We start from the raw sequence: 27649 nt of genomic DNA on the forward strand, positions 1-27649 counted from the left end.
ATTTTTGGGCTAGCTGGCTGACAGCTGTGTTTTATGTCATTTCAACTTCCAAAGGAGATTGAAGTTTACCACTTCAGATAATGCCCAAACATATTCCTTCCATTTTTTTTCTCTGTCCATGTAGTTATAGGTAAGGAACATATGAATACTAAAATGAACACCAAAATGAAGTGGCTGCAAGGGCCAGTTTTTGTGGGCTCTCTTCTAAAAATTAGTCTTGATCATGAATTTAAAAAAGGGCAATTTCAGTAGGTATAATGAATGACATGGATGTTAGCGAACCAGGTCTGTGAACCAGGTCAAATCTTCATTGGCTTAATTGTCTGGGTACTTTTGAGTTAGCATGACATACTCATTGTGATGCAGTCACATGAAAATATCAGGGAATCAAAGTTTGCCCTCTAGTCACCAAGTTTTAGAAAAATAGTTATCTTGTCTGATAAAGAGACCTGGTATTTCTAAATAGTGGCAATCTCTTTTTCACAAAAAGAAACTGGCATTTATGAGAATGCAATAGTATTTAAATTTCTATTGAAGTCAGTCTCAACAAATTAACTGTACATGAGATTCCAATCTGGTTCAGATTTCTGACTTTTCTGAACATTCTGAATTTTTCATAGCAGGAACACATACTGGTACTTAGAACTTTAGGATTTTGAAAATGATTTTGAGCTTGCCCAAGTGGATCCTCATTTTATCAATCTTGGAAGGAAGGAAAGCTCGATCATCCTTGAGCTGGTCAGGATCAAATTCCTGGCAGTAGGCAGAGTTAGCTTCAATATTGCATTCTAATAACTGCGCCACCACAACACCTGGTATAATACATGGTACAATACATATCAACACCAGTGATTGTTGGATAATAATGTTCTGTTGGATAAACATGTAAGTTATCCTTTGGCTTGTTTTAATAGGTTTGTGAAACTAGCCATGGTAGCTTAGTTTACCCATCACTATGACATAAACTATGTTTAAAACCATGGTTTGCATATCATTGCTAGGCCAGAGGCAGCAAATGTATGCCTACTACTATATTTTGTGTAGCTTCCTGCTATACTTTTTTGGGGAGACAATTGAAATTTGTAAGGTATGTTGTAATGGAAGGGAGGGATTTAAAGGGCCAAATATTTCCTATAGAAATATAAATTATACTGTGAGTAGATTGAAACTCAACAGAGCCAAACCCAATTTTTACATAATTTGCTATTTCAAACCAGATACATCTGATTTCTGCTAATGGGGTAAAATGAATTGGATATAGGGCAAAACTTATATTTCTGTAGCTATCCTTTGCATAGGAATAAAAATCAACACAGTATGTTAAAGAGAATGGAGGAATATACTTCAGATTGCCTAGGTAGGAACTGATTGTTAAGGTATAATGAGGTATAATGAAGCTAAATGAAGCAAAGGAGAGATTCAATAAGGCATTTCTGTAAGTTGCATGATCAATTTCTTTAGATTATGTACTAGTATCAAAAAAGAAAGACTAGAAGCTTAGCATATCTGCAAGTAATAGAATCAGCATCAACATCACCAGTGAAATTATGAAAACAAGGCAATACCCAGTAACCTTTCTCCCCATCACAGTATATGATATGGGTGGTAGTTACTAAGTAAGAGTTCAATATATAGAAATGAATTTCAACTCTGAAATAAAAAAAAAGTCAGTTCATAATTTCACACGCTAAAACAGAAATATCTTCAGGAGTAGTTAAAACAAAAATGTCCAGATAATGTATGTTATCCTGTGATCTCACTATTTATTTATTTTTTGCCTAAGAACTATGTAAAGGGCCCCAGCTTAGATAGTATAGTCATAGTTGCCATCCTGACTTCTTTCAATCACCTGCAGATAGCCCTAGGGTTAACCCAGGCACTGACATTTTGGATGGCAAATTAAGGCCTCCTTCAGATTACTAAAATAATGAGTTTTTCATTATATTGGGGACGTACAGAATCTCCAACATTTTTTTTAAAATTATAAGATAGTAAAAAAGGTTTTAAGTTGCACAGTTAACAGTGTGGTTTCCATGCAGTGTTAAGTAACAGATTAACAAAATTTCCTGTTTAGCCTAATGCATGGTTCCAGCTATTTGTATAAGCCAATGGATAGAATTTAGAGTTGCCTTAGTTGAATCCTTCAATTGATAAGACCTCTTATGGTGCAATGTGCAGGAATGCCTCATTTTAACAACTCAAAATGGAAACATTTACAAAGGTGGGATTTTTTATAAGTTCTTTGAAGTTCAGTTTTCAAAGAACTGGTCACATCCTATTCAAAAATTTGATTCCAGACTCAGTTTAAGATGTATTAACATGAATTCTAGCATTTAGTGGCTTCCAATAATTGCTCATCTGATAACTTTAATTTTAATGTGAAAAAAGAAACAAAAAGCAAATACAGAAGATAACTTTGTCAGCACAGTTTTCTCCTTTTCCTCTGAACAATACTTGAACATGCAGTCTGTCTTCCTTCTGCAACACAAATTCTAACTCAAAATATCTTGGGCTATATGCTTTGTGAAGATATATAAAAATGAAAGCAAGATATCAAAAGACGGCATGTTGTAGACATCAGATATGTCAAAGATTAAACAAATCTAAGATGGTTAATAAATTGTACACTTTAGTAAGAAAAGAAGAGTACAGTTCACAATGCTATTCAGCAGTGTGTGTCTTCTTGGCATAAATGTGGCCACGCAGATTTGCCTCCAGAGAAAGACATTAGGGGAATATTGGTATAAAGCTTTAGATGGTTATACTACACAGTCCTAAACTTTCTAAACAGTGTAACAACAGTTAACAATTGGTGAACTATTCTGAAACATAGATTATTTTTAAACCATCTATTAACAGTATTTTATAAATTGATTAGAAATGAAATTCTAATATAAAGTAGGCCCCCAAATCTAAAAGCAACATCTCCTCGTTGAAAAGAAATGATGCTTTCTCTAGGGAAAGTAAAATATTATATTGCTGTATCCATTAAGCCAATGCAACCCAGAGAGTTTCACTAAGAGCCACAGGACTGTATTACAAAATGAGATTCACTTTCAGTCCATGCAAAGTTTTGGCTCTTAAAATAGTCCTAAAAAGGACACATCCACTGACTATTGGCTATTATATACAATGGGAGACACTTCCATTACTATTAAAGAAATACATATAAAACATAAAAGAAAGCATGGGCATAGAATACATTTCAGTTATGAACATCTGCAGCAGCTGCTTCAAATGATTTTGCACTCTGAAACTTGCTTGAATATTTTTTTTTAAAAAAGTTAATTTTCTTGAGGCCATTTTCTGGACTTTAAAAATACAGAACTAGTTAATCTAATCACATCCTCTACCACCAATCTGTGATAACCAAAGTAATACTTTGAAAAGCAAAGAATTGTGGTGAACTATGAAAGCCTGTTCTTTTGTTCCACAAATATGATTTTTTTTCACAGACAATAATTAGCAGACAAATACACTGTTTGCAACTGCAATTTTTGTTGAATTAAAGGCAATTACAGAATTGTGTTAAGAAAAAGTGCCATCTAAAATGAATATTTCATTAGTGCTTGTGTGTGTGTGTGACTGCATGCAGGCATCTGTTTTGCTACTGCGCACTAAAGGCTGAAGCCTGCAAAGACACACTCATGCAGAAAGGGATGGACAGTAGGTAGAACCGTTGAATCCACAGGCATTACTTAAAGCATGTTGTTGACCATGCAAACAGTAAGTCTTTGCAGGATTGAGCCCAGAAACAGGAATGTGTGCTCAGATCTTTCATAGTTGGAAAATGCCAGTTTTGTGGTTCTCTTATTCGTTCTTACACACGCATGTACACATGCACAAAAGAATGAAAATTAAATTTGTGTGACAAGATGAATTCTTTTTTTTAAATGTTTGGGTATAAAAGAAAATAAAGAAGTAATTTTGGTTAATAAAAGATCCTGCTGCATGAAGACAGAAAAAAAAATCACAAAATCCATTTTGGTCACCTTTTTCAGTCATTTCCTCATGAATAAATATTATCCATTAAAAACCTTTAAAAAGGTGCTGAGATACACAGTGTTATAATTCTACTTCTTTACTGACCTTCTTGTAGTTATGACAGGACTTATATATCACTATCCAAAAACTATTCTACGCCTCATGTCTTAGAACAAGGCTTCAACTTGTCAAAGAGAGATCCTTTGGCCACTCTGTTCTTACATGCACACACACACGCATACACCCATACATACAAACACAGCTTCCTGAATCCTCTGAGCTCGCTCTGCAGCATGAATGTGAGTTTGAAGGAAGCTGCCTCCTTCGGCTCTCATCCTCAGTTCTTAGATGTTGGTCAGGTTGGTCCATTGTCCATCCAGCCATTCATCTAGGCACAATTTGCAGCAAAGAAGGAACATGAAAGTTGGGGAGAAAGGGAGAAAGATTGGCCTTCCAATCTACTGCCATCATGTTTGACCAAGCCAGTCTTACAAAGCTGAAACCTTGACAATGTTGCTGCTAGCCATGATTGTGTTCCTTGAATGGCTGGGGCTGGAGGAGGAAGGTCTGTTTTCCCCTTCTGGTGCCAGGGCCGGTGGTGTTGGGATGCTGATGATTGCTGTGGTTATTTGAGCAGCTTTGCAGTTCGGTCTCAGACCATCATCTGATTTCATATTTAGGCTGGAGCGACTATAAGATAAAAAGATATTTTTTGTTCATTGTAAAGGTAAGAACAGAGCTGCTGCAAACTTTGTATATGTTTGAACTCCCAATTTTAGAACGTATCTCTTATCCTTGGGCTGTAAGCAGGCAAGAACCACACTCTAACAACATCTGTATGACAGAGACTGACAAACAGATGTGGGTAATACCACTCCATTTTCCATGATGGACAGGCGGAGACACATCCTTGCACCTCACAATTCTTAATATTCCCAACCAGAGAAGGCTCTTTACTTTAGCCTGATGTGGTGCACTACCTTCAGCACTCCTAGCTGGAAGATACAAAAAGATACCATAACAATTACAAGTATGGCCTTGTGATTCAGTACAAGTAGAAACTATTGAACATGTTCTTTTGTACTGCCAGTTTTACGCAGCACCTTGAAATTCTCTAATTGCCCCTCTTCTGATTAGTAAAACAGGATACAGTGATCACCAGTTCTTATTTTCTGATATTAATCCTAAAATAACATATAAGATTGCCAGGTTCTGTGAAGAAAATTAGATGAAGAATACTTAAGAGCAATTGAAATTGTTTATGTAGGACAGAAATGGGGAACTATGGCCTTTTTATGACTTGTAGACTTCAACAAGTCATAAAAGGGGATGTAGTTCCCGGTTCCACCACAAAAGCGCGTAGGACAAAATCGCGCTCGACAAAAGCGCGCTGTGACGTCATCACAGCGCGACGAAAAAGTTCGAAAAAATGTAAAAATAAAGCTAAAACCTTCCCCTAACCCCCCCAAACCTAACCCTAAACCTAACCCTAAACCTAACTCTTAACCTAACCCTAAACCTAACCCTAAACCTAACCGTTAAAGTAACGAAAAACCTAACGCTAACCCTTAACCTAACCCTAACGCTAACGCTAACGCTCTAAAGCTAACCCTAACCCTTAACCTAACCCTAACCCTAACCCTAAACCTAACCCTTACCTTTATGTGAATCGGCTTGCTTTAATTTAATTTTCGTCGCGCTGTGATGACGTCAAAGGCGCGATTTTGTCGATCGCGCTTTTGTCGTCCGCGCTTTTGACGGGTCACGGTAGTTCCCACCTCTAATGTAGAGAATGGCTTTGACTAAGTATTACCCTCTGGTCATTTTTATTTATGTCAGCTGTTATACTGTATCTTCTTCAGATTTGTCAGGGGCTCTATAATTCTATATTTTAGGATAGTCAACTAATAAGAATGAAGATTTTTGGCATATTTTTCTATGTGTCGTTCCTGTTTATTAATTTTTGGGATGATATTTGAAAACTATTTTTCTGTTTTCTCCTTTCAGCTGGTTAAGACTACAATAAAGTTATTTGATTTTTAGCTGCTATGAACTTTGGATATGTTTGAAATATGGGGTGTGTGAGAAAAAGTTGGTGGAAAAAGTTGACAGTAAAACTAATACTTTGTTGAAGTTTGTCTTTTATTTTCCTGAGTCTTCCTCCATTACGAAGCAGGCTTCTATTTTTCTTTCTCAAGTTCAGAATGCCTTCATAGTCATGCATTGAATTTTACTGTTGTAAAGTGGAAAAGGGCAGGCGCCTATGTGGTATTATTTGCCATCTTCTCATGACTCTGGAGGCTTCTTTATCCTAACCCTGAAAAGCTCTCTGGAAGGATTTTCCTCCTGATCCTTTCTCTTGTGATTTGTTGAAATGTGGAGATTCAAAAGGCAAATGAAATGCAAGGGTTCTGTACTCAGACAGTCTATCAAAAGCTATATGTCTAATAATATGGCAGACAGTTATTCCATCTCTTGTAAACCTGTCTCAATGTAGGAACTCTCTCCTTAATTTGTCTGTGCCATAATGCTCATTAAACATTTATCTGGAACTTGTTTTCCTCTTTCCTGTTATAACAGGTATGCCTTCATATCCAAGCATCACCTGGTGCTGACTCACATATTCCTAATTAGAAAATATTCCCAGAAAACAAGCTTTCCTACAATCAAAGAAAAACATCTACTCATTATAGTTCCAAACCTCCTTCAACTATTATGATTAGTTATCTATGTCATATTTCTAAAGGCTTACTGTACTTTGCTTAAAAGATAACATTTGACATTATCCCGTGCAGTCTATAAATACTATTATCTGTACATACATATGTGAAATAGAAGAATTCCTAAAGCATTATGCCTGACTTGATGTTCCTAAGTAAGGTTTATAAATGTAGCTCAAATCTAATTTGTATGGAAGTGGTATGTTATCTAAAAGGGGTAGGTTTAAGTTTCTATGGAAAAAGAGGAGTTTAATCAGGATTCTCACTAGCCAGAACATAATATAAATTCCAACTAGTAGAGAACTGTAATTCACATTGAATTTATGTGGGTAATTGCATATATTGTTCAGGATGAGGAGAAAATCAGAATACTGACGAGGTAAATAATGACGTGATCCAGGAGATGTCAGAATGCATCATTCATGAAATGCTGGAAGACTGTGAAAGCATTAGTCAACCCAAAGAGCATGACTATATATTTGAAATGCTCACATTGGATGGGAAAAACATTCATCTCCTTTATTAATCTATGCTATATTATATGCTTTTCTAAGGGTCCAGCTTGATAAACACCCAAGCCTTTCAGAACCATTCCAGAAATGAGTGACAAAGGATAGGATTATGCATGGTAATCTGGTTCAATTGCCAGCAATCATCTCAGAGCCCAAGGTTTCACAATTTCCTTTTTTATGAATAAATTTAGTATAGGAGCTGTTGCAGGAGAGGATGAGGATTGAATTAAACAAATATCAGTAAAGATTCAAGTCCTAAGAGGGAGTTGAGTTGCCAGATTGGGATCTTGGCCCCAGGCTCCAGGTACCAGATCAACAGGGCATTCATATGATCACTGAAGTGGTATTGATCATCCTTTGCTTCACTGAATATGTCTGTGAAGTCTCAGTACTTAAAGAGAAGACCATGAAGTGCTTCTCGGTCTCCTTTGGCAGCTAAAATGCCAGTTCTCTGGTAGTTCCCCAGAGCTCCAGGAACCTAATAAAAATTATGCTCAGTGGTTCTGAGATCATGTCTGCTAGCTCCTTCAGAACCCAGGGATATAATACATCTGGTCCGGCAATTTGAAGTTGTCTAGAATAAATAGGTATTCTCTGGGCTATTTTGACTTGTATTCCTATTCTTGGACTATTTTTTCCTTTTGTATAAAGACAGATGCAAGGAATGACAGTTCCGTTTTCTCCCTGCTACATGTCGTGTCGTTGCCAGCTTGTCCCATTAATGAACTGCTCATTTCCTTTATATTTTTTAGATGTTGAAAAAAACTTTTAAAATTATTTTTGGTATGTGTTGCTAGTCTTAGTTCATTCTGTACCTTAGTTTCCTGACTTCATTTTTGCAGATTCAGGCTACGAATTGGTATTCTTTTTAAATTATGTGTCCCATTTTCCATTTTTTATTTTTTACATTTTAATTATTAAGTATCAACATAGATGATTGAAGTTATTTTGTGTTATTATGTGTGTTTTTAAAACTTTTTAAAAATATAACATGCTTATTGTTTTATTTTTATTTTTTTCTGAAAGCTGCCCTAAGTATCTTTTTATGAAATAGATAGCCATATTAATTTGATAAATGAATGGAGGAGCATTTTCATTAAGATCTCAATTTGTTAATTACCATCCCCATCCATTAAGTACTGAGACTTTGCAGACACATTCAGTGAAGCAGAAGATGATCAGTTACCACTTCATTGATCATATGAATGCAGGTCAGGACTGGGAAAAAAATCTTGAAATCTAGGAACTTGAAAATCAGTTTTGATACAGAAAAGAAAAGGCAGATTTCTCCGTTCTTAAGTTCATATGAACTTGATTTCAGAAAAGTAGCTGCTTTGTTCTTGCTTCTAAATGGTTCTTCCATGTACATGAGTGAAACAATTCATATTATCTTCTTCTTCTGATACTAATTAGATTAGTGCCCTATCGAGGATCTTTACCCAAGAAGGAAGTGACAGCTCAATAACATTTAAAAAGCGAACAGAAGCTGACATTTTAGCCCCATTAACTGAAAATGCAAGGGATGAAGTTATATTTGCTTTTAATTTGAAGTAGATTTAAAAAAAATCAACTGAGAGAGGAAAAACCCAACTCATTTGAAACATTGATATATTTTTCTTTTGCTACTGAAAACTTTTTAAGTTAGGAAAGGAAAAATGAATTAGAACCACATAAACTATTGTCAAGTCAATAACACATTGTTTTTAATTGAACCATAACCTTGAACCATTTCAAACAAAATTAATCAGACTTTGCTGCATTCCTTGAAATAGCCCCTTGGAATTTTTTATTTTGTCTTCCAGCTATATGTAATAAAGTATGTATTAGATCTCACATATATTATATTATATATTTTATATTAAAGACAAATTCCAGATTTGGTTTTTGAAAGCTGTGCTTTTGTCTGCCTTCATTTTGGGCTAATGTACTAATTAGTAATTTAGTAATTTAGTAATTTAATAAATTTATATGCCGCCCAATCCCGTAGGACTCCGGGCGGCTTACAGAAACAAGATAAAAGTTAAAAGTTAAAAATAAAAAAGAGAAACAAATTTAAAAACAACACACCATACATTCCGTCTAGGTGGGGCTGGACCTTGTTCGTGAAGTCAACAGCCCCAGGCCTGCCAGAATAGCCAGGTTTTAGTGGGAGAGTGGGAAGGGTCCGGATCTCTACAGGTAGATTGTTCCACAGAGCTGGAACAGCTTCAGAGAAGGCCCTCCCCGGAGGGGCCGCCAACCGGCATTGTCTGGTCGACGGCACCCGGAGAAGGCCCAACCTGTGAGATCTTATCGCCCATTGGGAGGTAGGTGGCAGGAGGCGGTCTCTCAGATATCCAGGTTATATAGCAAATTTTGGGTTCTTGCTATGCTTGCCATCTAATACATAAAAGCCCATACAATAGATCAATACATTCTGCAAAAGGTTAGGTCCTGACATCTGAGTGTGATATGTTAGTTATTTAAATGTTTACTGGATGATGCTTGCCATTACATAAGGCAGCTTTTCCTCAATTCGATACACTCCAGTAATATTAGGCTGGTATTTTTGAGAAGTCCTATATATAAAAAAAATAGGATGTGGCCTGGATATACTATGAGTTGCAATTCCAAAATATCTCAAGGTGGTTGTTATTTAAGATCTTACTTTTGGTTTCTTAATCCTAACATTAATAGCCACAACAGTATAACAAAACATATGGCAGAATTCCCTCATCCAGCTAAATATGGAATTAGAAAATGCAGATTTAAATTTTAGAATTCTCCAAATACTTTCACATAGTCTTTTCCAAGCTGGAAAATTATCTTGAACGCAAACTCAGCATAGTACCTAAAACCACTTTTCCATGTTTGGGCTGGATGCCTATATGCTAGTCCACTTACATCAATGAACCCACCCTTTTCTCCAATGTACCTTGTTGTGAGCGATGGTTGTTCACTGCATTGAATATGTATGGTGCTGAGCTCCTGCATGCTCCGTAGTCGGGTTGCTGGCACACTGGAATTGGGGAGGTGCGTTGTCTTCTTACTACGTCGAGAACAGCAGGAGGTAGTCAAGCCCTGTTGACTTGAAAGGGAAGGGCTTCGGGTTGATGGGTAATTCTGCATTGAGCTCTCCAAGCAGTTTTGCTCAAACATCTGCTCATCAATGAACTCATGGTTCTGTCAGAGAGAGCATCAACAAATATCAGTAATCAGAGTTAGACTTTCAAACACTTTTATGTGTTCTCCATGGGAATCATGACAGCATTTCCTTTCTCTAAAATGCATCTGGCTGTCATGTTGAAAAATAATTTGCTTAGGGTAATATAGTTCAGTTATATCCAATTCCATAGTCTGAACATTTGTTTTGCCGTTGAATATCAGGAGGAAATATCCTGACAGCTAAATGTGGAAGTATTCACATAATTGATTGGTGTGATTCAATAAACAAACATTTCCTAAATTAAGAAATATATTTCCTATTTTTATTAGGGAATCAATTTAAGTATCCTAATTTTGTTTCCAGATATTAGTGTATTTTTAAATAAAACCTGACATTTAAATATGTGGATGCCATATGCCGATGCCATATTTCTGAACTGTTATAAATTAACTCAAATATAGTTGAACGGTGGAGTCCTTCGGTTGCTTGCAGACATTTCACTACCAGACCAGGTAACCTGACCAATGCTAGTGAGTATGAGGTTTGCTCCCTGCTTATATACAGTACCTTGCCCTTTCACTATTGATCAGTATGTGGTTTTTTCCCCCCATGGTAGTTTCTTGATTAGAGTACTAGTTTTGCTTGATTTTTGTCTGATTTTACCTGGGTGTTAATTGCTGGTGTGGACCTGTTCTTGTCTTTTTGTTTCCTTCTAAGCTTTTCATTGTCTCTTTTGAATAATGTGTAAATTTGGTTTACCTCTGTGTGTTTATTAATGACTGATTTGTCTAAATGCCAAGCTACCATAGTGTTTTTGCATGTAGTTTAGTCTAGGATGCTCACAGTTTACTAGTTCAACTATGTTGAATCTGTCCATGTGTTCTAATATTGAGGAGTTTTTATCATGTTTTCTGAGTGCTAGTTGGTGTTCATAGCTCTTCTGTCTGTCTGTCTGTCTTACACAGTGTTTGTAATAGTCCGTATAGTGTGTATGTTAGGATTCCAAGTAACCCCCAATGAAAGAAAACTCCGAGGTTTGATGTTCCTCAAAGTTCCATCTCCTGCACCTACAAATCCATCACATGGTCCAATCAATTTACTGTCCCAACTGAGACAACCCCCAGTCACTCCCATCCAGGTGCAGACCAAGTTCCCTTGACCCCCAGAGAAAGGAATGTTGTTATGGCTAATCCTCCACCACTCCTTGAAATCCCCCATTTTCCCAGGCACAAAGTGTGGCAGCCCTGAAGCTCCAATGAAAAAGATGGCTTCCAGGGCTGACATGGTGTTGACCCCTGTTTTTTCTTCTTGGGCTACTGGTTGACTTAAGATGTTTTGGAGGGGTTTAGTTGCTTTGTGTGCTATGGTGCTGTCATGTGGTTGTAAGTCTGATGGCTGTTTCTGAGATGTTTTTGATGCATGGCAATGTTACTCTTGATAATATGTTAGTTGTTGTGTGGCAGTAGGTTGAATGGTCAGGCACTTTTTGATAAAGTTGTATGGGAAACTGAACAGTCGGTTTCTATTTTTCTGGTATCCTGGGTTGCTACAATGTGTTTGTACTTGTTTAATACAATAGCAGAGTTAGAAGGGACCTTGGAGGTCTTCTAGTCCAACCCTCTGCCTAGGCAGGAAACTATCAGGAAATTTCTCCTCAGTTCTAAGTTGCTTCTCTCCTTGATTAGTTTTCACCCATTGCTTCCTGTTCTACCCTCAGGTACCTTGGAGAATAGTTTGACTCCCTCTTCTTTGTGGCAACCCCTGAGATATTGGAACGCTGCTATCATGTCTCCCTAGTCCTTCTTTTCATAAAACTAGATATACCCAGTTCCTGCAACTGTTCTTGATATGTTTTAGTCTCCAGTTCCCTAATCATCTTTGTTGCTCTTCTCTGCACTCTTTCTAGAGTCTCCACATCTTTTCTACATCGTGGCAACCAAAACTGAATGCAATATTCTAAGTGTGGCATAACCAAGGCATTATAAAGTGGTATTAACACTTCATATGATCTTGATTTTATTCCTCTGTTTATGTAGCCTAGAACTGTGTTGGCTTTTTTGGCAGCTTCTGCACACTGCTGGCTCATATTTAAATGATTGTCCACTAGGACTCCAAGATCCCTCTGACAGTTACTATTATTGAGCAAGGTACCACTTATACTGTACCTGTGCATTTCATTTTTCTTGCCTAAATGCAGAACCTTACTCTTTTCACCTTGAATTTCATTTTATTAGATAGTACCCAATGTTCAAGTTTGTCAAAAACCTTCTGTATCTTAAGCCTATCTCCTGGAGTGTTGGCTATTCCTGCTAGCTTGGTGTCATTGGCAAATTTGATGAGTTCCCCATTTATTCCCTCATCCAAATCATTGATGAAGATGTTGAAGAGTACTGGGCCTAAAACAGAGCCTTGGGGTACTCCACTGCATACTTCCCTCCATGTAGATGCAGTTCCATTGAGGACTACACGTTGAGTGTGGTTGGTCAGCCAGTTACAAATCCATCTGATGATGATGCTGTCTAACCCACATTCTTCTACTTTATCTAGTAGTAGGTTATGGTCTACCTTATCAAATGCCTTACTGAAGTCCAAGTAAACTATATTGACGGCATTCCTCTGATCCACTAATTTTGTCACTTTGTCAAAGAATGCAATAAGATTAGTCTGGCAAGATCTGTTTTTGACAAACCCATGTTGGCTTTTGGCTATTACTTTGTTTACTTCTAGTGTTCGCTATTTCGTTGCTTGATTATCTTTTCCAGAATCTTCCCTGGTATTGATGTCAGCCTGATAGGTCTATAGTTTCCTGGATCTATTTTTTTCCTTTTTTGAAGATGCGAACCATTTCAGCTCTTTTCCAGTCCTCTGGCAGTTCCCCGGTGCTCCAGGATCTCTGAAAGATATAGTTCAGTGGTTCTGAGATCTCATCTGCTAGTTCTTTCAGAACACTGGGGTGCAATCCGTCCGGTCCTGGTGATTTGAACTCGTCTAGGGTAAACAGGTACTCACCATTTTCTTCCCTATTTCAATTTGTGTTCCTAATCTAATTTTTGTGATGATCTTTTTGATAGATTGGACTGTTTTATCCATTTGAATAATGCTTTTACACAACTGCACCTGTGGAAGGTTGAGTTGTTACTTTAGTAATAGAACATTAAGGCATAGGTTGTTTTTTGATAGACATAGTTTATTCAATTAGGATTACTGAAATGACTGGCTTCAATGCCAATATCAGTCCAGGAAGCTAAGATGATTTAATTCAGTTTGACAGTTTTTATCAATTAAAATGTTTAGTTCAATGTGATGTTTGATTTGAGTTTTTGATTTTGACTCGAGACGTAACTTGGATTTGTTGATAGCAATCAAATAATCTTATTGAATATTTGAACATAAACTTCATTGGGCCAATTCAATTTTGTACCCTTATATATATTTTCTGTAGGCCTAAACTAATCTTTTTGATGCCTAGAGCAAGTTGTTTTTCCCTGGAAAATAGTACATAAACAGTCCAGAATATTTGTAAGATACACAATCAAAGATTGTCATTATTTGAAGCAAAAAATAAAGTTCATTATTTGAAGCAAAAAATAAAGTTCATTATTTAAGCCGTCCTTTAATAGCTAGATAGTTTGGGGTTATTAAAAATACTAATTGTATATTATGATAAAAACAGCTGATCTATGCTTTTGACCATCTTTTGAATGGAACATAATTATCCAAAGTCTCTGAGAAAAATCTAAATAGTCTATAAATAGGGGTATACCCAAGAACATGTTGTCCTATAAATACTCATGCAAATAATTTAAATTCATGTTTTGAGAGTTAGCATCAGAAGGTATTCTTCAAGGGAATTCTTGTTCACTAGGTTTGAAATGAAAAGCATTTAATTCAACTTTGGTGGGTGACCTATTAAAGTGGGGGTAGTCTTTTAGCTATATATAATTGCTGCCTATTTGAACATTCAGAAAAAGACCATTGGATATATTTGAATAAAACTCTGGAATGAAATTTTATTAACAAATGGTTACTAGTAGCGCAGAACACATAAATAATTGTTTGTTTTTGAGACTTGTTTACAAGAATGCCAAAAGTAATAAACCATATGTCAATTTTCATTTAAGATAATTCAGATGTCTTCAATTTTGAAGGCTATCTAAAATGTTGTCAGCTTCTTATGGGTGGTCTGATTCTCTGGTGTCCTGTCAATTCAAAGTATGGCTATCATCGTAGGGCAGATAGCTTGAAATATATCTCAACCTCAAGCCTCTCCCCTGAAGATATAAATCAATGAAAGAACAAAATTCAGGAATAAGCAAGTGCAACTATATTTTCCAAGTAGTGAAAATAACTGTTGTCATTTGTAGCATGCTAGATCTCCTCTCCAAGTCTGTCCACCATGAGCATGTCACATGATCTCACCTCTTAAAGGATTAGAAATATTTCTATGAGAAATTTGAAACTCTTTTTTTATCCTAAGAATAGAGAAATATATTTCTGTATGTACATGTCCAGATCTGTATGTACAGATGCCTTTTACATTACGTTGTAAGTTTCTTGTTTGTGACTTCATCCTAAAATGAAATGTCTTCATACACTGAGCTCTATTGACTTACCATAAATTTTTCAACAGGCCACAACAATTCTCAACTATGTTTTATATAAATCCAGAACATAAAAGTAGAAATCTTGGACTACAATTGTTATAGTTTGCAATCTAAAAAAATAATGATAGGCAGATCAGGAATGCATAATATAGGTATTCAGCAAATAGGTGAGAAATGAATGGGAACTTTACTCTTGATAAGAGTTAAAAGGAAAAACAAACATCTTAGCATATATCAAAGCTACCACATCCACATCAAATAATTAAACATTCACATTTAGCATATTTGAGCTTTTAAAAATAGATAAAGCAATTGCTCTCCCTCATTCAATAGTCTTAACAGTGCTCAAAGCCACCACAATAAAAAAGCTCCAACATGCACCATCTGCTAAAAGCAGAATCATCACAAGGAAGGAAGCAACACTTGAGACATGGCACAGAGATGGCAGTAAACAGATTGAATTAAGAAAGAAATACCTTGAAGGTGGAAGTTCGTACAGATAACAGGGGATCATCCACAAGATAGGACAATCCCTACAGGACAACATGTCAACAAAAGATAAAAACACTATTGATTGTTCATTCCAGCATTCCAAAATCCAATCCCAACATTCTGCCTAGCATTTCACACGTTTGAATGGGCAATGAGGCCTTTCCTCAATCTTATTTTAGATTGAACTGTCATCTCACTGATAGCAGAACCCTCCAAAGTAGCCAGGAAAAAAGTAAATTACTTTATAAGCCACTAATGGAGGCTCTCTCAAATGGAAATGATTGACAAAAACTGAGGTTGCTTCCAGGCCTAGATTGCACAGTGCACTAGCTCTGCCTTATTCAAGGAAAATTTCAGTGCACGTAATGCCATGATTTAATTATAATCAACCCATGCTTTCCCATTTATAATTAGAGGCTTTTTAATAGCAAAACATTAAGCAAGGAGGATATTGGGAAATTGTTATTCAAGATACTGTGGTGTTATATTCCCAGGCAATAAGCACAAACAACTTAAACTTTTGACAAAACCTATTTTTATTTACTTATTACAAAGGCATAACCTTTGTTTGTTATATGAGTATTAGTTATGAATTATTACATACTGTAGAGCTTTTTTTAAATGCAGCTGAATATATAAAATGTGTAATATGATTTCTAAATATTTAGATGGTTAGATTAAAGGTTCAAATTAACTGCTTTCTCCTCCTTTAACTCCCTCCCCTCCTGTAACAAGAAAAAGTTTTGGTTACTTTTCTACTCCTACCAATTTTTTAATTTTTACTTGGAGCAGAAAGTCTTTACATTGCAATGTAATTTTTTTACAAACCTCCTTTACAAGCTACTTTCCTCTATTCACAACCTCTTTGGCCTGCATGCTGGTTCAGGCTATACAGAAAACAAAGGGGCGAGGGAAATTGATAACTTAGGGATTTTATTGTTGTCCTTTGACTTGCTCAGTTAATTGTTTCCTTCACAAACTGGAGCTTTCTTTGTTGTTTCAGTTCTATTTCTGGGTCAGCACCACCAGGATCATTGTCCATCTGCCATGATTCGTTCCCTGGGTCTCCTCAGTTGCTCTGAAAGCATTCAGCTTTTTCTCCAGGGCACCTGCAGGGATGATCTTTCCTCAACTCCATTCTCTTTCTGATTTCTTCTATTCTTTGGTTGTTCTAAAAGTCCTCAACTTCTCCAGGAACTAAACATGTTCCAGAATAGTCTTTAGCCATTTTCTTTGAGAAGCAACATCAGCAGCAGTAATAAACGGCCATGATTGTGATAAATCTCAATAATAGCAATTCAAACACCCAGAACAACAATCAAGATTAAGGAAAGCTCCTTAAACTCTCCTGTATTCGGCCTTAAAATGCCAAGTCTTGCAACCTTGCATCTTTGTGATCTTCAGGTGTACATGTAGTATTGGACATTTAACTGAAAGTTATTGGTACCTGTAATTTCATGAGGTTTTTTCCTAAGTAATTCCCAGTAATTATATTGGGGCAGGTAGAGTCCCAGCTGCTCTTAAAGAGTTGGATATCTTCTCACAGAGAAGAAAACAACATTATGACAATTCCTTAGCAGCTGTAAAGAGAAAACTGTGCAATTGGGTCAAGTGAGAAAATTTATCCTGGGGAAAGATAAATAATACATTAGGGATTCTGCTTCTTCCTCTATTATGTGAAGTATATATCCTATTTCCAACTGCAAAGCTATTTTGTGTTCTACTGTAAAAGCTTTTCAGTCCTAAAGCAAGGCTTTTTCCTTTAAAAGTGACTCCAATGTTACACACCCTTCCAAAATAAATAAATAATCTTTCTGAATAATGTGGTAAGTGTGCAATCTTCTTTCTGGAGAGCAGAATGAAGAATTAAGACTGCACAAAGTCTTTGAATGGGGTACATAGCGAGCAATAACTTGACCAATAAATCCCTCTCCCCCCTCAGCTACTGTGTAAGTGTAGATACATAGCAAACACTTCTGAAAAGGGAACTGGCTATGCATGTACATCAGTGGTCGGATTCAATTTTTTTTACTACCAGTTCTGTGGGCATGACTTGGTGGGCACGGCGGGCGAAGGTTACTACAAAATCCCCATTCCCTCCCAATTAGCTGGGACTTGGGAGGCAGAGAATAGATGGGAGCGGGACCAGTCAGAGGTGGTATTTACCAGTTCTCCAAACTACTCAAAATTTCTGCTATTGGTTCTCCAGAATTGTCAGAACCTGCTGAATATCACCTCTGATGTACATATAACGGAGGCAAATAGAGCAAGTCTTAGAAGCAACAACACTGAACTTTCTGCAGAACAAGGTTGCTTTCATGTTTCAAAAAAGAGTGTTTTATAAAGTGCTCCTTTTCAATAGCTTACATTGTCCTATTCACCAGTGTGTCTTAGCTAAATCTAACTCTGGCTTTGATAAGAGAATCGCCATTATGATGCTTTGTTCTGATTCTATTCACTCTATATATTTGGCAGTTCTGGAAAAAGTGAGATAAGATGGACTAAATATTGCCTGGGGATAAACAAAGCTAGTATCGTGAAGCCAAGGAGAAAATTGGAATTCTCTGGCTATTCTAATGAGGCTACAATTAACTAATGGAGAAAAGCACTTAAACTTTTGAGGAATTGTCAGTTATGGCCAAAGGCTTGCAAATTATAAACTGGGAAGGAATGGACCTTGTTTTCCAGGTCTCCTTTCAATGATTGGAAGCAGAAACTCTGGAAAATATTAATTTGGAACAGAGTAGTGTAGATCAATGTTTTTCAACATCTTTAATAGGAGTGGACTTCGATTCCCAGAATTTTCCTGCAAATATTCTGGGGAATTCTGGTGGTTGAAGTCCACACATTTTAAAATTGCCAAGGTTAAGAAAACACCACTCTAGATTAACAGTGAGAGTGTGTGGAAAAGGGAGTCAGAGATAGGAAAGCTGGGAAAAGACCAATTATAAGATAAAAGATCTAGTATGATTACTAAATGAAACAATTGGAATTGTGATTTCAAAGACCTTTGTCTGGAAGCACCTGAGAAAATAGAAGCTGCATATTCATATAGAAAAAGGTTGAACATTTCAGTACAATATTATTTGTTTGCTTATTTTTTAAATTGATAGCAAATACTTTCCAACATTGTTTTACTTAAATAGCTGAATTTAAAGATGATTCACCACATCTCAGATGTTTTAACACAAAGCTTCGACAATAGACAATACAAAAAGCATTATTTCTGATTTAAGGAAAGGTGAATTGCCCCTTGAAACCTGTTAGCAATGCTTATGTATAGGTCATTTTTCATTCCACTAGCAATTGTGGGACACTACAAAAGAACTCTTTGGTGGGTCTAGAATTCATAGTCTACAATGAGACAATGTGTTGTTGTGATGTTTTTTAATCAGTTAGGTATGATGGAAAGGCATGCATGTTCAGCACAAATGCTGAATGAACTCTTTTGATGAATGCACTGGAAAACACACTGAACATGCTATATGTCAGTCCTTGAATGACAACCTCTCTTCAAAATGATAGATGGTTAGGTCAACAGCAACACACCCTTTCCAATAACTTAACAGCTATATATTACTGATTGAGATTGCAGTGAGCCTCATCTGATTCCAATTCCATGCGGATGTAGCACTGCATGCATTTTCATTACTATTTCTGGTAGATAGAGATTTCAGCTGAATGGCGAATATTTTATTCTTATTCATTTAGATTGTATATACTTTGGCCATTAATTATTCTTTAAACAGCCAATCTCCAAAGTTTTAGAAATGTATTTGCCTGTTCCCCATTTAATTATGTTGAAAATAATTCAACAACTAATTATTTGAATCCATTGTTATTCATTAAATAGATTATGCTGACAATATAGTTTGTTTCTGAAGAACATATAATACATACTCAAGGGAGCTGGAATGATATTGTGGCCCCCCTCCCAATCCATCTAAACACAGTATTCATAAAGTTTAGTTGGGGTGAGTACCTTGTTCTTACTCTTCCCTTGTTTATTCTGTAATTGTGTAATGGGATTACATTATGTGTGTATGTTTGTGTGCACACAATATGTATGTGTGTGTATTCCATTTTTCAACCAGAGCAGGTATCAAGATATACCATTTAATGTTCACAACAGCAGTATGATTTATCTAAAAACACCTAGTCAGATTCATGGCTAAGAAAGAAGGTTCACCCTTTGTTTAAATTATTAATAATGTAATTTAAAACATAAATATGCATTTCATATAATTTGGAAAGCCACAATTTAATAAGCTATAATATTTTAAGGAAAAAAATTTATAATTCATATAATTAACAATCTATTTTCTCACATATTTTTCTAAATCCTGCAAGGCAACATATCATCATCATCATCATCATCATCATCATCATCATCATCATCATCATCATGGATTGAGAGGAACGGATTGTTGTTGGGGGCAATATGCTGACTCTGTAAACCGCTTAGAGAGGGCTGAAAGCCCTATGAAGCGGTATATAAGTCTAACTACTATTGCTATTGCTATATACTAATAACCTTGAAAAATAATTTGTAGGTTTTGTTTGGAATATTTTAGGAACAGGATAAACCATGTCTGTACCTCTATGCTCAAAGGAAAATAATTACATTCCTTGTCAGAGTGGACTCCTTTTTATGGTTCAATCAGAATTAGGATGCAGATTTTATTACCTGCTGTTTAACACAAATTTGTAGGTTTGAAAATGCAAAAATACTTTTGTGTATAACATAAATTTAATCTAAAGAACAGACTTATATATTTCCGTTACTATTAATGTAACTTTCCTAAATTATAAAACAATTACATGATGCATCTTTTGTTATTTTCAAATTGCCTAGAAGAATACAGTAAATAAACTATATTTGCTACCTGTACATATTCACTTAAGTTAGGTGAATACATGCCTTCTGAATTTTTCTGTTATCTCTCATTGTGGAGATAATATTCAAGACATGTTTGCAACATTTATTGCATATGGTAAACATGCTTATGTAATACACTATTCTCCAAAATCCTTTTTCTTCTCCTTCTGTGCTCTCCATGTTAAGGTTTTCTATTTGTTCCTACAAGAGTGGCAAGAATGACAACAATTCCTCCAAGGCTTTGCATTCTGTACTCACAAGTGGCCTTCATAGGACTTTCCTCATGTATAATTCATATATTTAGTAAGGTCTATTGCTTTGTATAAAAAGCAGGGAGGATAAGATTGAAAATGTTATAATTTGAAGAAGGGTAAAGCAATAAATAAGATAAAATGTTTATTAAGATAATAAAGATACGGATATCAATCAATGCAACAGTGATCATTAGGAGGTAGTTGCATAGAGCAACTTTGGGCCTTCATATGTACTTAGGGACATATTCCATATACACATATGCTGACACATCTGGCCAAATGATCAAAGTTCAGGTAACCAAAAGAGTAATGTGTTTTGGTATACAGCAGATTGCTGTCATATGTACATTAATAATGGATCCACGGAGATGGCCTTTCAGATGTTCTTACAGTACTCCCAAATCTTAGCAGCCCTACACAGCATAGTCAATGGTGAAAAATGAGGGAATGGTGTAATACAACATGTAGAGGGCCATCCATTGTTCACCCTTATTCTAGAATACAGGATTACTATAAATGCTATGGGATGATTATTGAATAGCCAATGAATAGTTTGCTCAGGTTTCATACTTCTATTTCAGAACTTATGCACATACTTCCTCTTCTGTTTCTTTCCCCCCCTAACTGTAGTTAACAAGTGTATTTGATAACAGTTTTGCATATTTGCAATAAATCATAATGTAATGACATTATTACAGGGAGGGAGGAGAATATGGAAATCCAATTAAAATTAGGCTTATCAAGGCTCAGTATTGACTCAATCCTGGCATGCTAAATTTAATATATAACCCCTGCATAAGCTTGAGTGAAAAGAAACTCAAAAGCACTCCCTCTTTTTACTTACAGTTGTTTTTTCCAGGCAATGCAGCAGGTGGTGATGCTGACTTTCAATGATGGATGTGGCTTTGCTGATATTGTGCTCATCGTCCATAGACCCCTAAGCAGACAGAAAAGGCAACCATGAGATCATTTCTACAGAGAAAATAGCAGTCTTGTCCAGCATCTGAAAGTCCAATATGTAAAAGATGAACAAGAAAAAGACAAATAAGTGCTCTTAAGCTTCAATATCCTTGCCTAATAAGAAGGACCCCTAGTTCTACTCCATAGGGTTATCCCAAAAGTTAAATTTTAAAAAAGAAGGAAGAGGACTGAAAACTCCCCCGTCCCCCGTCAAATAAAGGTAAAGACAGAGACAGAAAGAAAGACAGATTGGCAGGTAAAGCTACAAAATAAAGCTTAGTTGTTGTCTTCCCTAATCTCCAGCTGGGCACTGATTGGAAGGTTATATACATTCTAATCCAGACCAGAACAACAGATTGGGAGAATCTGATTCCATGGTAAAGTGCTGCAATAGCTCTCAGACTGCTTTTGCTACAACATAGTCAAGACGATTTTATTCCTGGTAATAGAATCAACAGAAACATACCAGACAATCTAAAAATTGCCTAAATATATAATTTAGAACTTAAAAAAAAATATATCTCTAGAAAGCTGCACTAAACAGATCCACAGTCACAAAGGAGGCTGGTTTACATTCCTAAATTGTGCCACCAAAGCAGCTACTTCTATATGTTTAGGTTAGCTTCTGCTTCTGCTTTCTTTGACACACCAATAACATCTGCAGCTGCAATGCAAAGTATAATTTAATTCAGGTTGCATGGTTCTTGGTAGGAACAAATAGATCTTTGGAGGAGGTTAGTACACATCAGTATAACAAACATATTAAAAAAACTACAAGGAAACTCTATTATTTACAGCACAGACGAGAGGATGGATGCTTAACTTTCTCCTTTTTGCCACAGCTGCACCACAGCTTTATCTTCAGCATGGAACATCTGAGCTACTCGTAAAATGGTGATTGAAGATGTGGACAAAAATTCTGATGGTTCTCTAAATCCTGCACATATGACAAGAGGCTTCATTTATCTGGAAATACTTAAATTTCAGTTATCAGGGGTGAAGAATTGTTGTCAAGTAGACACTTTATCAATAATCAGCATTTATGCAGATCTAATAACTGGTCAGAAAAAAAGATTTCTGTGCAAGTGATTCATATTTAACACTTTCCGAAGGGAAACAGGATCTTTCCAAGTAATCATTTTAGAAAGGAATGCTTACTACTTCATCATTGTAGGGAATCAAAATGAATCTCTTCTCTGTCATCCAATCTCCTGCTTGTTCTTGGATAGTAAGCTATGTTTTCCCAGCATTCAACATGAAGCCATGCCACAATGCTTGACGTATTTTTTTGCTCAGATAGATATGTATCCTGCTTTTTCATCTGGGAGAGCTGATAGGATTTCAGCTCTGTGCAGGCACAAAGAATTCCAGCTCCATGCAAGTCGGTACAGCTCCTTGAAAAAGGATTTCAGCTTGGCTCTGCTTGCTTGGAACTGAAAAGCTTTGGCAGGGAGCTCTTTCAGTCAGTGCCCAGAGATGAAAAGAGCGCAGCAGCTTGTAACCTTCCCTATTGACTTCTCCACTGACTTTTAAGGGAAGTTGGCAGAGAGGATTGTGAATGGCAATCACATAAATGGGGGGATGGGGGGGTGTTGGTGTGATCAGCTGGGGGCTAGGTGTGATCAGATTGCCAAGCATCCAGATCACATCATGCGACCATGTGTACATGTGTGATATTTTGGAACACATGGAAATCCTTTACAGGCATTTCCAAGGCCATTGTTAATTTGATCCACCATAAAGTGAACAGTACAATTTCGTGTTTACAATATTAGCAACAAGTCTAATTTTTTACAGCCATTACCTTGCACAAGTCCTTGATAGGGTTGTATCTTATGTTTTTTGTCCCATAACTACCATCTGTACTTTTACATGCACAGATGGATGCTGTCTGGTTCAATTAAAGACAATAATTAAGCACCTCCCATTACAGATTGCTTGATGATAATTCAGCCTTATTATTATTATTTACCCATTGTGGTTCAAAAAAAATCATGTCATTTCAAAGGAAATGGAATTTTGTTCCAAGCAAGGCTATATTCACAACTCTATAGCTCTATAGCTTTATCTGAGTCCTTTCTCGGTTATTTCACTAGCACACTATTACTTAAAACTGGGAATGAAATCTGGGGATATGAGAAGCTTCTTATACGAATCATATCTCAACTAGAGTTGATATATCTGGATTTGAATCTGGAATTTTTTCATGCAAAACACATGTTCTATTATCTCAGCTATAGGGCTCTTCTGAAAACAACAACTGCAGTCTGGATTATTTAGATTATGTTAGTGACTCTGCTGGCCATTTTGCTTTCTTTTTGTGCTTCCTTGAAAGAGACCTTGAAGAGTATATTTTGAAGCAATCCCAAAGTATCAAGGAATCAAAGTCTGGAATAATCTACCTAGTTGTAAGAATTTTCTGAAAACAATTTGTAACTTGGCAAAACAATAACTTTGCATTGCTTCCTTTCCTTATATTTATTTTGGCATAATCCGAAATTGCAAATGTAATTTGTTAGACATTTTCATCAACTCAATTAAATGCAATAAATTGTGACATTCTACCTACTGTGAATGACCCATTTTATTGGAATATAGCTGTAATGCTGATCTAATGAGGACATTGCCTATTTAAATGATACTTATCAAAATAACCTCTGTGGCTGAAACTCTTTGATGTACAATAGAGGCCCTTGTGAATGGGCAGTGCACATCACTAATTTTGTGATTCGAGGACATGATTTGCCTAGAACCAGATATATTGGTGACACTGAAAGCATTATTTTTGGTGTCACTTTTTTGTTGCTATTCTTTACAAATGTCATGGCTAAGTATGTGTGTGTATTTAATTTAAATTTCCTGACCTTGAACTTCACCTCAATTTCACAGCATGTCTTCTTTAATCATCGCCATCAATTTTATTTGTGTTCAGTAGTAGGGACTTTCAAAAACCATTAAATATGTTAAATCAGTAATTATGTGCTCAAAACAGCTCCTTTAACTGGGATTGATGTTTGACAAGGACATATCTTACAGAATCATTAAAATGCACTTACTGTATGATAATGAATATTATCATTACTGTTATGGCATCACTATAGATTGCAGTTATTGACTCCAAATTTTATATTTCAAAATTCTAACTGAACAAGGATGAAAGGCATAGTGATATGATAATTGTGGATACAGATTTTTTTCTTCAGAAGTTATACTGCTACATCATGTATTGTGATTCTGTCCTTGCCCTTGTTATAATTATCCTATTTTATAGTTTTAGCTTTTATGCTTCATATAGTTGCATTGGCTTGGCTGCTTGCAACCTGTTTTAGACATTTGTTTTAAAAAATAAATAAAATTAATGCAATGGAGAAATGCAATACTGATGGAGTTATGTTTTACACATTACATATGGAAATTGCTACCATAAGGTATAGTGATAGCCATAAATTTAGATGGACTTCAGACTCAATTCATGGAAGAATAGTTTTGATGTCAGTGTATTATTTCCTGGGTCATGAAGAGCACATTTTAAATAGCAACTATAGGAGAGCAGAAAGAGAATAAAGTTATTTCTATTGTATCCTGCTTGTAAGCTTCTAGTTGGTTACAATATGATATTAAAGAACAGACAATGGCTCTTTAACAGAGGTGTTATCTAAATTATGCAACAACTAGAAATAGCTGAACTCCTGATACTTTTCGGTTAGGCTATCCCTTTGAACCCTAATTCTCTAGCTTCATTCTCAAATCACAACAGTGCACACATAAACACACAGACACACCAAGGGATGAAATAGTTGTAAAGGAAGTACTTGAGGTGGGTACAGGCACCATGAGTGCAGAGGTGAGCAACTAGGCTGCCTACTAGAGGGCATTAGTTGTTTTCGGAATCTGATCCTGCTAAATTTCAATCTGTTCTCCAGACTGAAGAAGATTGAGACCAAAAAAGGCTAAGATAAACCCATTGTCTTTTGCTCTGATTTGCCAGAGCTTTTTTATGTTGCTACAGGAAAAGCTACTCCTATGGTATAGGGTTCCTGACTAAGCAGTGAGTTAGACTAGAAGACCTCCAAGATCCCTTCCAACTCTTCTATTCCATTCCATTCCATTCCATTCCATTCTATTCTATTCTATTCTATTCTATTCTATTCTATTCTATTCTATTTATTTTGCATAACATATACAGTAAAGAAGGATGCCTTAATAAGCCAAAGCTAAAAGAGAAGATTTGTTCCTGACTTTCTTTTTGGAGTTGTTGTGATGGAAAAAAGCCAGAGGTCCTGCTTTAAATATCACACTATACAAATCACAGAAGTTTCCATAGTTTATTTTGGCTCTCTTGCTATACTTGTTCATTTTGAAGAATTCTGGCTTAGTGTGATATCAGAATAGCTCACTTTTTCTGCATGTTTTCAAATAAATTGTCATATACAGTATTGGTGGATATATTTTTTTTACATTTTAGGAATGTATATAATGCTAAACAATCTTTCCTTCACCTTCATCTAAAGGTACATCTATTAATTTTCAGGTCTCACCCATTTGGATCAGAAAGTTGTGGTTTACTTTTCCAAATTGTTCACATAATAACAACCGTTGCAGCATCCCCATGGTCACATGATCAAAATTCAGATGCTTGGCAACTGACTCACATTTATGACAATTGCAGTGTCCCAGTGTCATGTGATCCCCTTTTATGACCTTCTAACAAGCAAAGTCAATGGGGAATCCGGATTCACTTAACAACTGTGTTACTAGCTTCACAATTGCAGTGTGATTCACTTAAGAAATGTGGCCAGAAAAGTCGTAAAGTGTAGCAAAACTCACTTAACAAATTTCTCACATAGCAACATACATTTTGGACTCAATTGTGATTGTAAGTTGAAGATTATCTGTATTTATATGGCTTTCTAGAAGCCTAAAATAGTGAAGACCTGCAGGATCCTAAGGGAAGGGTGTTTCATAGAACATAGACTCCTATAGAAAAGGCACATTTTGTATCTCCCCCTCCCTCCTTAAATGGCAGCATTTGATGAAAAGGAGCTGGAGTGTGCCCACTGCATCCAATCTATGCTTTAGCAGTGCAAGAGCTCTTTTTTTTAAAAAAAAATATGTATCTTTTTAATGGTAATTTTTGACAATATGATTATGTAGTATCATCAGTAAGAAAATTTCATTGGGCTTGTGTCTAATAAGGTTAAGTCAGTGTTTCTCAACCTTGGCAACTTGAAGATGTCTGGACTTCAACTCCCATTCGCTGGCTGGGGAATTCTGGGAGTTGAAGTCCGGACATCTTCAAGTTGCCAAGGTTGAGAAACACTGGGCTAAGTGCATTCCATGAACTGGTGGCACTGTTGTTTGCAGGCAGAGTAAATAGGAGGAGCAGGACTTTTTTGGAAGTGGTAGCAGCACATCAGCACTTATCAGTGGCTCCTGAAAGTCAAAGGGGACATAGCAATGACACAGAAATATCTTCAGAGGGGTTAGGCTTACATTTTGATGAGCCAGACATTATGGATTTAAATTTGGCAATTTACAGTAAAAATTTGCCAATGCAATCAAGTATATTAAGTCAATGACCTACAGAATTTAAAATAAAAAAACATTAAGTCAGTCTCAATCCACTAGATGGCTGCTAAAGCTGAACTATGGATCTAAATGTGCTCCCTGTTCTATCTCTCCACATATAGGGTTACAGTATGTGCTCTATCTACTCAAGAAAAAAAGTTCTGCTAAATCCTAAACCTACCAGTTTAGGTCTTTAGTTTAAATGCAGTGTTGGCCTTTTATCTTTTCCAAGAACTGAGATTCTTAGGAGAATTGCATTTCCATTCCCTTCTGAAATAAGTGATTTTTGAAGATCTGGCAACAGAGGGCAGCATAGCAGGGCTTTATGATCTATTAGCTTTATAAACCCGATTTGTATATTTATTGTCTAACAAGGAAGGAATGTAAGCTTTTATAGATGGCAACCTGAATTCAGGCAGCTGATAACTGTAGCATTACCATTGCCTACTAATCCATATCTCCCATAAAGTATTGGAGGGTACGCAAAAGCATTTCGATAAGCACAGTGGAAGAAGAACTGAGATTCTGTCA

At 36.2% G+C, this 27649-nt stretch overlaps 1 protein-coding gene across 2 annotated transcripts in view; it reads right to left on the reverse strand.

Moving 5' to 3' along the window:
• Nucleotides 1-2354: 2354 nt before the first annotated feature.
• The window catches only part of KCND3 (potassium voltage-gated channel subfamily D member 3), a 291154-nt gene continuing 265859 nt past the window's right edge, over nt 2355-27649 (reverse strand). Inside the window, exons 5-8 of one of the 2 annotated variants that reach the window (XM_014067355.2) lie at nt 21435-21527; nt 15442-15498; nt 10131-10378; nt 2355-4674 (exon numbers count right to left, since the gene is read on the reverse strand). In XM_014067355.2, coding sequence (XP_013922830.1) covers nt 4473-4674; nt 10131-10378; nt 15442-15498; nt 21435-21527 — 600 coding nt within the window. In that variant the 3' untranslated portion in view covers nt 2355-4472. The remainder of the gene's footprint in view (nt 4675-10130; nt 10379-15441; nt 15499-21434; nt 21528-27649) is intronic. The other variant, XM_014067356.2, reaches the window with a different exon arrangement.

The sequence above is a fragment of the Thamnophis sirtalis genome, unplaced genomic scaffold (genome assembly GCF_051295495.1).
Source record: "Thamnophis sirtalis isolate CommonGarterSnake01/CBP01778 unplaced genomic scaffold, rThaSir2_p1.2 scaffold_7, whole genome shotgun sequence".
NCBI lineage: Eukaryota > Metazoa > Chordata > Lepidosauria > Squamata > Natricidae > Thamnophis > Thamnophis sirtalis.